The sequence below is a fragment of the Hemicordylus capensis genome, chromosome 2, assembly GCF_027244095.1.
Source record: "Hemicordylus capensis ecotype Gifberg chromosome 2, rHemCap1.1.pri, whole genome shotgun sequence".
NCBI lineage: Eukaryota > Metazoa > Chordata > Lepidosauria > Squamata > Cordylidae > Hemicordylus > Hemicordylus capensis.
The window spans coordinates 158,703,840-158,716,063 of NC_069658.1; the positions used below are offsets into that span (position 1 = coordinate 158,703,840).

The 12,224-nt window shown below is 42.1% G+C and overlaps 1 protein-coding gene across 3 annotated transcripts in view; it reads left to right on the forward strand.

Annotated features, from left to right (window-relative positions):
* NAA50 (N-alpha-acetyltransferase 50, NatE catalytic subunit) overlaps window positions 1-10,424 on the forward strand; it is a 28,134-nt gene extending 17,710 nt beyond the window's left edge. For all 3 annotated transcript variants that reach the window (XM_053291246.1, XM_053291247.1, XM_053291248.1), the window contains exon 5: window positions 6,773-10,424. In XM_053291246.1, coding sequence (XP_053147221.1) covers window positions 6,773-6,953 — 181 coding nt within the window. In that variant the 3' untranslated portion in view covers window positions 6,954-10,424. The remainder of the gene's footprint in view (window positions 1-6,772) is intronic.
* Window positions 10,425-12,224: the final 1,800 nt, after the last annotated feature.

The window sequence follows — 12,224 nt, forward strand, 5'->3', positions numbered from 1 at the left end:
TCTTTTAGCTGCAATCCAGTCACTTTTAGTGGGTGTACTAAGTTTCCTGCTTAAAATTCCCACAACTCCAGTGATGTCTTATCTTGTTACTGTGACAATATATAGAAGTTTCCCAATTGCTTTCCTATATTGCTTTTTGTTTAGAAGAAGCTCATTGTTTGCCTCTTGCTTCAAGAAGTTAGCTTCCCTTAGAGTGCTGACTTTCTTGGCATCTGAAAGACCCAGACATTCTAACAAGTCATTCTCCCCCCCTCCCTGCCCCCGGTTAAGAAGATAACCTTCCATTAGCAATGTGTTTGAACTGCAGTTTGAGCACATTTTGGGAAATTTGACTGGGAACTTTAAGAAAAAGGCCACCCTATTCAGCTTCCGGGGGTGGGGGTGGGGCGGGTTTGCATCGAATCCCAATAACCCCTGTGCAGCATCAGCACGCACATAGCATCCTCACGTGCAGGTGCCATTTGCATGGTCAGCATGGTGTTGCTGACCACACAGACACCATGTGCGTGCTGACACCACACAGGGGTTATTGGGATGTGATGTGCACCCCCTCCCCCAGCAGGAAGCTGAATGGGGCAGTGGAGGGACCTGCTATCCTTTTTCTTAAAGTTCCCAGTCAGATTTCCCAAAATGTGTTCGAACTGCGGTTCATGGACATCCCTAACTCCCATCTTGTTCGCTTTCTCTTTGTATTCCAAGATAATAGGAAATGTTCCCCAGTTGCTTTACGTCTATTTCTTCTTTCGAATGCATTGCAATTTTATCACTATCTTCTCTGTTTTGACTACACTCAATCAAATCATCAACATATGTTAGTATATAAGTCCACCTATTGTTTCTAAACTTTGAATATAGACAAGTCGGCTGTTCCTTGAATAAACCCTTGTTTAACTAGCAACTGATTTAACTTTATATTCCAGGCTCTTGCTGCTTGCTTTAGACCAGTGGTTCCCAACCAGGGTTCCTCCAGATCTTGCTGAATTACAGCTCCCATCACCCCCAGCCACAATAAATTATATCTGAGTTAAGCAACATCTGGAGGAACCCAGGTTGGGAACCACTGCTTTAGACCATAAATGCTCTTTGGGAGCTTGCACTAAAGTCCCTCCTTACCAAGTTCCTTGAACCCTGGCAGTTGCTCCAAGTAAACGTCCTCCTTAATATCACCATGTAAAAATGCAGTGTTGACATCCAAATGATCTTCATGCATTTTCCTCGCTACTGCAGTACAGAGATGCATTCTTATAGCAGAGTGTTTTACTACTGGGGCAAATGTTTCATCATAAACATCACAATATTTCTGAGAATATCCTTTAGCTACTAGCCTTGCTGCATTGGACATCTACATTGTTCTTCACTTTGAAAACCCACTTGCACCCTACAGTTTGTCTTCCCATAAGCTACTCTGTAAGTATCCAAGTATTTTTATTTAGAGATTGGATCTCTTCTTCTTCTACTTTTCTCCAATTGCAAGCTTGGTCACATGGCATTTTATCAATATCCTCCCATGTACTAGGCTTATGCACATGTTCTTCTCTAGTAATATATGAGAGTCTTTTTGCTGGAACACCTTTGTTGGTTCTTGCTGAGCACCTTATTCCTGACTGAATAATAAAGCTCAAAACTTTAGTAGGCAGTCTGTTTTGTAAATAAGTAGCAGTCATAATTGCCTCTCCCCAAAACATACTGTGTATTCCTGCATCCAGCTGCATGCATCTGGCCATTTCTATTAAAGACCAAGTCTTTCTTTTGTTCTGAAGTATACGGCATTGTCATTTGGTATTCAATGCCCTCCTTTTAGAGATGTCCAGTTACCTCATTTCTTGTATATTTACCTCCATTGTCTGATCTCAGAATCTGAGGCTTCCTTTCAAACTTATTACTTCAGTTTTTCAGTTACTTGGCTCTTCTTACTAATCAGATATGTAAATATATATCTTGATTAATCTGCATGGGCCTACAAATATCACTGTGTATCAGCTCAAGAGAGATTGCTGTGTCTCTCTCTGTGTTGAGGAAAGGTAGGTTTCATTCCCTTTACCCTTATACAGCATGTACACTTGGACTCTACATTACAGTTTCTTATACTTAGGCCTCTGGTTAGATCCTCCTCCAGCTGAAGTCTTGCATTGGGATTTCTGTGTCCCATTCTGTGCCATAAATTCAAACGTTTTTAATGTGAACTCTGTTTTACATTTTTGGCCTCTTCATTTATACACTCCACCTTGAATAGGCCACTCTCTTGAAAAGTTCCTTTCATGAGTCGCTCACCTTTATCTGTGATAAAACAGTGTTTATGTGTGTGTTGTTCTAGGTAAACCACTTGGAGAACTTTGGTTGAAAAGTGGTATATAAATATCCGTAGTAGTAGTTTTCCTTTGAATTTCACTTCATAACCTCTCTCTGTAGCATATTTAAAGGGGGAGGGGTTTTCCCTTCGGGATACCTGTGCAGTCCCTAGGCTTACTCATGAGAAGAGCTGAGTAGCAGAAATAGCATTGCGAACACTGAGAGCGGAGATTCCTCTTATGTGATCACGACACATGCTGATTCTGAGTGGACTGCTCATTAATGAGGTTTATAAGGCCATGGGGACACCCCCTCACAATTCATGAGAAGAGGGGTGTCGGTCAGAATTGCTAATAATATGCGATGACAAAACAACCTCTTCTCCTGTGGACCATTCTCTCATGAGACTGTCAAGCCATGGGGACACTATATTAAGCCAGGTTGCTCTATGCAGGAAAGCTGCCGGGATGGGTACCCTGGCAACTGCGAATGCCACTAAATAACTGTCAAAGTGTGCCCCCTGCCAGTTCATCCACCCATGTAGACATGTACACCCTTGCTTGTGCCCTGAAATGGCGGCGCCTTCCTAGGTTTGCTGGAAATTGCCCCACCCCAGTACGATTCCCCACCGTGGCAGATCTGCATAAGAGGCAATGCTAGCCTAAACCCAGGAATCTTGAATAGGAGTTAAAATCCATCCCCACACCTGGTGTCCCCCATCTGCACATGCAGCTAGGCTCTGACACATGGTGTGTTGCAATCTCCTTTGGGTCCATGCAAGGCTTCCCAGGGGAAGAGGGGGTTGCAGTGCAAAGGTTCTATCAACCAGAGAGAGTGAGGGCCCCCACACAAGCTGGAGCCACCTCTGTTTCACACAGTAGCTCAACTCATGAGTGCGCAGTTTGACGGAAGACCGAAGTTGTTTAACCCAACGTTCTCTCCAGTAGACTGGCCCTCTCTGACGAGAGTACTAGTCTGCTGGCAGCAAGCTGCCAGGGGAGCAGGAATATGGTTTGGTCCGCATGGACTGCTTTGCCGGGGTGAACCCTTGCAAGAGCATCCTAGGTCACAGCGGGACAGACCCCCCACGCCAAGATCGTTTGCCCTCCCTCATATACATATCTCCTCCAAAGAATCCGTCATGTTCCCTCTCCTGACACAAGTAACAGGGAAATAGTGCCTTAGGTTGTAAGAAGTAGTGCTGGCATGGCATGGCATTTAAAGAGATTTAAATGCCCTTTCTCTGCTGAGGGCAGGTGGACCGGTCCAAAAAGGCGCGCTCGGCACACTCCCTCGAAGCGTGTGGCCAATTGTAGCCACTCTGGTGACGTGCTGACATTTTGCCCACAATCTGGTGATGCAAGTACTATGAAACTTGCTGGGATGTGGCTGTGACAGACCAGGACGAGGAAGGAGCTCTCCTCTTCTGAAACCAGAGGTTGCCAGACTGCAGTTGGGCAAATGCCTGCAATTCAATTTATGGCTTAAAATTGAATGTGCGGTTTTGTCAACCTCTGGTTTGATATTTTGTGTGAATGCGACCATTGTTTCTCCTTTTTGCAATTTGCAGTGTAACTTTGCAGAACCTCTTTCTTGAGCAAATATCTGCTTCCAATCCGCTAGAAAACTTGTAGCCTTATAATTTGTGTCCAACTAAGTAAATCTTTCTCTTTCTTTAATCAAATTTCTGGTTGCACCTGAATCAGTACAAATTCCAGCATTACATTTTGTAGAAGTAGCTCTTAAACTCTCCTCTGTTTTAGCAACATGCATTTTATGCTTGTCAGACTTGTTCTTTCCTTGCTTCCATGCATTTTTCTTTGTATGCTTAGGTGACTCAGTCCTCTCAAAATGTGGTATCACTTCCTTTTTAGTTGCAAATTCTTTGTTCTGAGGGCATTGAGCCTTCATATGTCTGAGACTCCCACAGACAACACTTCTTGTTATTTTGAAAAATCTAAAAACATTTTCTTCACTTGACTTCAGTTGCTGCCCATTGCCTCTGTGCAAATTCAAGTCTTCCAAGCAGTTTATTACAAACTTCAAATTCAAATAATCATTGGCTTCCAGTACATTTACAGTAGGCTCAAAATGCTCAGGAAGATGATTCAATAACAATCCAACCTGCACCATGTCAGGCAAAACTTCTCCCTGTGCTTGCAGCTGTTGTGAATTCTCCAACTTCTCATTTACATGTTTAGACAGATACTCTCCATCCTTTAGTTTCTTATTACACATCTTTATAATTTGATGCACCTTGGAGACAGCTGACTTTCTTGCATACAATTACTTCAGAGTCTCCCACATGTCCTTTGCATGCTGTTCATTTCTTAAATGCACCAATATAGAGTTACACACCAATAGACCAATTATCCCAGTGGCTTTATCATCTGCACTGTCCCATGCTTGTCTGTCTTCTCCTTCTCTGACAGGGTGCTCTGTGTGTAAGACGCTGCAGGCTCTGTGGCTTTTTAGGAGCATCTCACATTTTGAAAGAATATAGTTCAAAATCTGGACCATGTAACTTTTCGGTCCTCTGTAGCACTTGTCCTATCTCCATCTTTGAGAAAACCTTGTTTTCTTATTCAGGCAAATTACCTTTTTCGCCAGTCTCATAGCTTTGGGCCCATAACCCTGTTGAGGGATGTGAGAGAAACATTAAAATCCTCACACAGCAGGAGCATACAGTCCAGAGTATGCTATGGTGGTAAAGTATATCTGGAAACATTAGGTTGAGTTCAAAAAACAAAGATTTATTAAGAAACTAAAACATCACATTCTGAGAGAGACATAGAACATACCCATGCCTCTAGTGGCCAGAAGAGGTTCCTGCAGTGCTAAGAAAAATGCTTTAGAATTCTCACTTGTAACAAAATCAGCTGGAATTCAAGTAAATGTACTCAAGATGAGAGTATTCTCTCCACCCTACAGCCATGGCAGGTGGGTATGCAAAAGAGGGCTTTCTTGATCATACAGTTGTAGAATACCCTCTGAAGGGAGGCTTTCCTGGCTTTATCATTTCTGGATAGAGCAGTAAACAGAGGCCAAAGGTTCTTATGGAGCATTTGATGGTGATTAGGGATGTGCTTGAATGGAAATTCGTGCTCTGTTTTGTCGCCAAGGGGAGGGGAGCGGGATCTTTAAAAAAGAGGAGAGCCGGTCCTTACCTGCTCTCGGCTGCTGCATGCAGCTTCCTTATCCCAAGAACCCATGCATGGTGCTGGGACGTACATGGCGTCTGCGCATGCGTGAGTGCCATGTGCATGGTCAGTAACATCATGCTGATGATGCAAATGGTGTGTGTGGACATCATTTGTGTGCCGGTTCCACGTGCTGGTTCTTGGGGGCAGTACCACTGCAGCACGAAACTGCATGCAGCAACGGGAAACAGGTAAGGACCTTCCCTCCCTCCCTCCCCCCCCTTAAGGATCCCACTCCCTGCATCACCAAACCAGTGCATTCATGTACATCCCTAATGGTTATCCTGTTGTTTCTGTTGATTTATGGGACCTTTGCTATGTTTGTCTTGTTCTCTTTTCTTGTTCTCTCAGTGTGTTCTCATATTGTGTGTTAGAGGAGGTTATCTGCTCTGAGTGGTCTTGAGACAGAAAAGTGGGGTATAAATAGGCCTCATGTATACATGAAGTATAAAAACATTTAAAATGACTAGCCACGGATGTTGGGGTATGGGATTTTTTCCAGTCCTAAAAAGGCTGGATATTTTTATGTTGGACATCTTAATCACACAAGGAAGTGAATTATGTCACCATAACTGGATTTTGTTAGTCTTCAATTTTTAATAGCTGGCAGTTCTAAGAAAATTTCAGTGTGTGTGTTCTACTTTTTTCTTTTTTTAATGTGCACACTGGGCGTGTTGATTATGGATAAAGTTGACAATATTGACTTGATAGCTGAAGGTAGGAGTTGGGTGGCCCCATGTTTATGATCTGATATTTATTTCCTGGTATTGTGCCTTTCAGACCAAGATGCCTCAATGGGCATAAAACAAACAGGAAATACAGGTTTCTAACTGCAGCTGCTGGTGACTCTTAAAGTTGCAACAGGCCTGATGTAAAAAATTTCCAAGAAAATGGCCACCTTCCAGAATCTGGCAGCAGGTGACAGTTTTATGGGGTGGGACTTCTCCTCCTCTTGCATCTGTAACCTGCAAGAACCGGCTGTCATCTCTTCGCTGCTGCTGCTCCAAGCGACAGCAAAGGTTGAGGGGATGAAATCATAACAGTCTGCATTCCAGCCCAGAAATGTGAGCTGCTGTGAGTGGACCAGTGTGAGTAGACCCCATGAAAATGGTTCCCAGAAAGAACTGGAGGTAGAGGAGCATTCTGTGGCATATATGCTCTCCCTTTCCTACTTTTTCTTGTATTCACTGAGCTCCAGATGCAGTTCATTACTCTGTAGATCAGAGTTCTAACCTTGAGAAAATGTGAATATGGTTTTTCACTTGTTTCTCTTTCTACTCCAGGCATGTGCAGATTAGCAATGAGTCAGCAATTGACTTCTACAGAAAGTTTGGTTTTGAGATCATTGAAACGAAGAAGAACTACTATAAGAGGATAGAGCCAGCAGATGCTCATGTTCTGCAGAAGAACCTCAAAGTCCCTTGTCTTGGCCAGAACACAGATGTGCAAAAGACCGACAACTGAACAGAACCCAATGAACGCTTTCTTGCACTTGCTTGTCACCAAATAAGGAAAGAGAGGCCTGTTTTTTCCCCTTCTAATGTTTTATACCCTCTCCAACAAATTAATAATTCCCAAGGATTGTCCAGTTGTGTGTTTGGGTTTTATAGCTCTAATTCTTTGGAATGAAAATAGTGTGCAGTTCTAGTTGTGGGGAAAGGGGGCCTTCAGTCGGTCTTCCAGAGGTCAGCTATTCTTCAGTGTGTTTGATCCTCCTGCATTCCTGTTGAAGGGCAAAATTTAAGCAATACCTTGCATCCAGACTCCTAATACCATACTTTAAAAAAAATATCTGGATGCTATTGTGTTCTAATTCTGAACTTGATTTAGCAGTTCTTTGACCCCGTTTACATTTTGAACATAAACATGCATCAGCCTGTTGGCTGATCTACAGTATTTGAGTTGCCATTTTTCCAAGGTATAGTGACTGACCAGATGTTTCATCTTGCTGAGTAAGCAGCTTTGTCTATCTTTTGACTGGCTACTGCTGTGTTCCTTGACTGGTTTAGGTGAAGATTCAGAGTGGATTGTACCATCTTCCATTCTTCTCCTGTTCAGTATAGGTGTTTCAACCCTTGGTCTTGGGCAACAATGGAAAAGCCAAACATTTAAGACTGCTAAAGAAGATCAGTGTGTGACCCTTGCTTTTTAAAAAAGAAAAAAGAAAAAAGCATTGTCTTGGAAATGGCTCTACTGGTTTGGACTCTGCTTGCTTGCTGAGATTATACTCTTTCTAGAGGATGGTTAAAAATGCTTTCCTCCCCCTACTCTTCTGAAGACTTGGCACTCATTTTGGTATCATCTTAAAAGGGGGTGTTGGAGAACACCAAATGGAAATGGCTTATTCTGAACACATCACAAGGATTCAGAAAATAACTGGCTTTCTCCTAATATTGTAATGTAAGAACTGTAGCCTCCTTTAGTGAGCTCTTGCTTTGCATTGTGTTATGCTTCTGTTTGCAATCATTTCATTTTGAGCTTATATTCAGTACAATAATGCCAGCTTAACCATTTGACTCTTCTCCTTATCTGGGGAAATGTACTGGAAGAAGAAGATCTGCCCCATCACCTAAATTGATATTAAACTGTATTACTTTCCTGTTTTTGAATTTAAGCTATATTTTGCGCTTTTCTGCTTTGAAAAATTGTTTATCTTGGGTGTGAGGGTACAGCTATTACAGTATAATCTTGCTAGCTGGTGCTGTAATCTTACTGTGATACAGAATTGAGAACCAAGGGAATCGAAATTGGGAAAGCTCAAGTTCTTTACAATATTATGCAGCCTTTAACTGTGGAGGAGTGAGGAAACGCTACAACCTCTGTTCCTTATCAGGCTTGCAGAATGTCCTGGAATGTGTGCCTGACACCTACTTGGTATATGCAGACTTTCTGTAGAACTGCATGTTAATTTTTCTGATCAGAACAAATATTAAGCTTGTCCTCCAGAAACCTTGTTTTCAAGATTCTCATGCTAATTTCCTTGTCACAGACACCATCTTACATTGTATTTCTTGAATTTGTCATCATTTTAAAAAGATGTTGACGCACATTTAAAGCTCAAGTGCCACCCTAGCTTCCCTGATCAATTGTACATAAGGCTCAGAGTTTGAAGTGGGAAGGTACTTCAGTAAATAATGTATATACAGCCCACATCAGCATCTTTCCATAGCTGCTGCCTGCTACTAAGGGAAGTGTATGCCCTTGTTTCAGAAACTGAAACACTTCATAATGGGGAGGTGGATCTACACATTCTTATGGCTATATCCTAAGAGCCATGGATGGAGGGAAGTTCAGGTAAGCAAAGTTCCCTACCCTCTCCTCACCATAGCAGCCCCCCTGTGCCCCCTAAACATCCACTCCTGAGGGTTTAGGGACCTTCTAGAACAGGATTGTATGGAAGACAGAAGATTGCTGGGATAAGGGAAACTGGGGGGAAACACACATACGTGAACAGAAGTGCTTACATTCATACAAAAAACATTTGAGATGCAACTCTGTATCACAGCAGTTTCCTTTAGATTTTAACAAAAATTCTCATGCACAAACGTTTATCTTAGTTTTTGATATTATTTTTTGTTCTTGATCACCGCCATTCTATGAATGTATGTTTCTTGGAGTTTCCATTGTATAGTCAACTATCTTAGTAACTATCTTCTATAGGAGGTGGGAAGAGAAGAAATTGGAAATCAAAGGCTTAATTTTTCTGACTATCAGTTCTGCCAGCAACTAGTAAGAGCACAAACGGAACTATCCTTCTGCTTCAGTATGGTGAAGAGCAACAGTTTGGATAGTTTGTTTTCCTCTTATTTTGCTGCAAACGCCTACTGGTTTGGGGAAAATATAGGTTGGGAGGTTGTTTTAAATGGGTGTTTTAATTCTTCATGTTCTATAGGAACTTTCCATTCTCTTGCAAATCATCATATATACAAATGTTAATTCCTTTGGGGGTACTATGAAACTATCAGCAGCAACATTTCTTTTGTAAATGTTTTCAAGGAATATGATTTCAACTGAGTTTACCTAGTTATAGGCTGTGTAAATTACAAGTGGTTCAGTATAACAGGCTTTGTTGAAGCTGCTGTATTTTATAAAGAAACTTTCAGTATTAGGTAACCATGATATGTGACAAGAAGGAAAGAAACATCCACAATAGACATCCTTTACTGGGGGTGGGGGAGGGGATATTTTTATACACACAAAGTGGCTGGGATTACTTGATTCAGTTAATGGTTAAATATGATGATACTGTTACAGCTGAAATAAATTCTAGTTCTGTTTCATTAACTTTTAATGCTGCCCTGTGATGTCTAGTTAACTTCAGCCAACCAACCAGTTACCCTTTTCCTGTGATCCCATATCAGTAGCTGTGCTCAAATTTATTTCTATGGTTCATTTTGAGTCTGCACTGCAGCATTTGTCTAAAATGCCCACCACCCTGTTTTCTTGATTAGGATTTGATTTAAATGTGTTGCTCCAAATACCCGTGTAATCCGTGCATTGTGTTAATTCATTGTGTGTTGTGTGAACATGTCCTGACATTGCAGGAACCCTGCCGTCTACCCTTGGAAACTGGAAATGCTGATATCCTTGGAGTGTAATTCTCCTAACTTTATAAGCAGCCTGTTACCTTGGTGTGAGCAGAAATGCGTCATCTAGAATCACTGTGGCACAGAGATAGAAGCTAACTTTTCTCTGTGTTACATATCCTTGCACCAGTAGTTGTGTAGATAAATCAAGGCATTCAACAAGTACAATGCCTTGGGGAAACCTTCATATGAACATGCCTTCAAATTGCAGGGAGAAACAAATTATTTACAAATGTTAGATTGTTGCTTTTGTACGTCAGGAGCATGGTTTGTCTTTCTGAAATTATTGGAAGTAAAACTTTTAGAAACATTCTGAATAAATGTACATTATGAATAAGATTGCCCTTGACCTGGCCTTATAGTGTTTGAGATTTTTTTTTTTTAGCGCTTGATTTTCTGCCTCTTGTGTATTTGTTTCTGTATTTCAGAGGTTATGTGGTTCTGAATAAGCAGCATTACAGCAAATATTCTGTTCACCCAAGACAAATGCCCCTGGCCCTCTTGAAGGCTCCTGCTCAGAACATGAGAAATGTCCTCTCCTCTCTCTCCAGTCTGGCTCCCCTCAGGGCCAGTTTCATGTCCTTGGAGCAAGCAGAAGCAGCACAAAAGATTCCTGCAGATAATTTTGTGGGGCGGGGTCTGTAGTAATACAAGCCAAAGTGTATGGATCTTGTCCTGTTCAACCCAAAATGTTTTCTAATCAAAGAACAATAGCCCCTCACTAAGTCCCATTTAATTTAGTGGGAATTGCTCCCAATAAAATCTCTAAAATGCCAAGAGTTAGGTAAAGAAAGATTGTGCCGTTGAGTCAGTGTTGACTCCTGGCAACCACAGAGCCATGTGGTTTTCTTTGGCAGAATACAGGAGGGGTTTACCATTGCCATCTCCCACGCAGTATGAGATGGTGCCTTTCAGCACCTTCCTATATCACTGCTGTCTGATATAGGTGTTTCCCATAGTCTGGGGAACATACCAGCAGGGATTTGAACTAACAACCTCTTGCTCCCTAGGAAAGTTGCTTCCCTGCTGCGCTACATAAACTTTCCCCAATTTCTAAGCTATCCCAATATGAAAATTAACTAATGCTATGTGTTTAATTGCACCTCAGGATACTGAAAAAACTTGCAGAGGTGATGTTGGAGCCATTACCTGTCATCTTTGAGAACACCTGGAGAATGGGCCAGATCCTCTAAAACAACAAATGTTCCTGATTTCAAAAAGGATCTGGGAAATGCTAGACTGATCTGCTTGACATTGATTCCTTGCAAGCTCCTAGAACAGATTATTAAGCGATCAGTGAGCACTTCGAGAAGAGTGTTAGGAGCCAGCATGGATTTGTCAAGAACAAGTCAGGCCAAGACAATGAGGATAGGGCTGTAGCTCAGTGACTTGTATGCAGAAGTTACCAGGTTCAGTCCCTGTTTGATCTCAATCCCTGTTGGACAACCCAGTGTCCCTTGGAGACTGTTGCTCTTTAAAACCTTAACTTTTCTATGGTGTCCCCCCAGGGCTCCATATTGTCTCCAATGCTTTTTAACATCTACACGAAACTCCTGGGAGAGATGATCAGGAGATTTTTGTGCAGGGTGTTTTCAGTATGCTGATGAAACCCAAATATTTTTCTCCATGTCAACTCCATCAGGAAAAGGCATAATCTCCCTAAATGCCCACCTAGAGGTGTTGATGGGCTGGATGAGGAATAACTAACTGAATCCAGATAAGATGGGAGGTACTTGTGCAGGGCTGGAACTCAGGAGATGATTTTGATCTTTGCTCTTTGCTCTGAGGGGTCATTTCCCCAGAAGGAACAGGTATGCAGTCCAGGAGTGCTTCTGATCCAAACCTCTCCCTGGTGTCCCAGGTTGAGGTGATGGCCAGAGATGTTTTATCCTTTGTATGTAGTCTGGAAACTGCAGTTGGTATAAAATGTGGCAGTCGCATTGGTCTCTGTGTCATCTCAGAGAGATGCTATTACTCCTATACTGTAAAAGCTACACTGGCTACCAACAAGTTTCTGGGCAAAATACAAGGTGCTGGTTATAACCTATAAACCTCTAAACAGCTTAGGCCCAGGATATTTAAGAGAGCATATGATTTGCCATGAGCTGCACCGCCCATTGAGATCATTTGGAGAGGTCCTTGTGCAGTT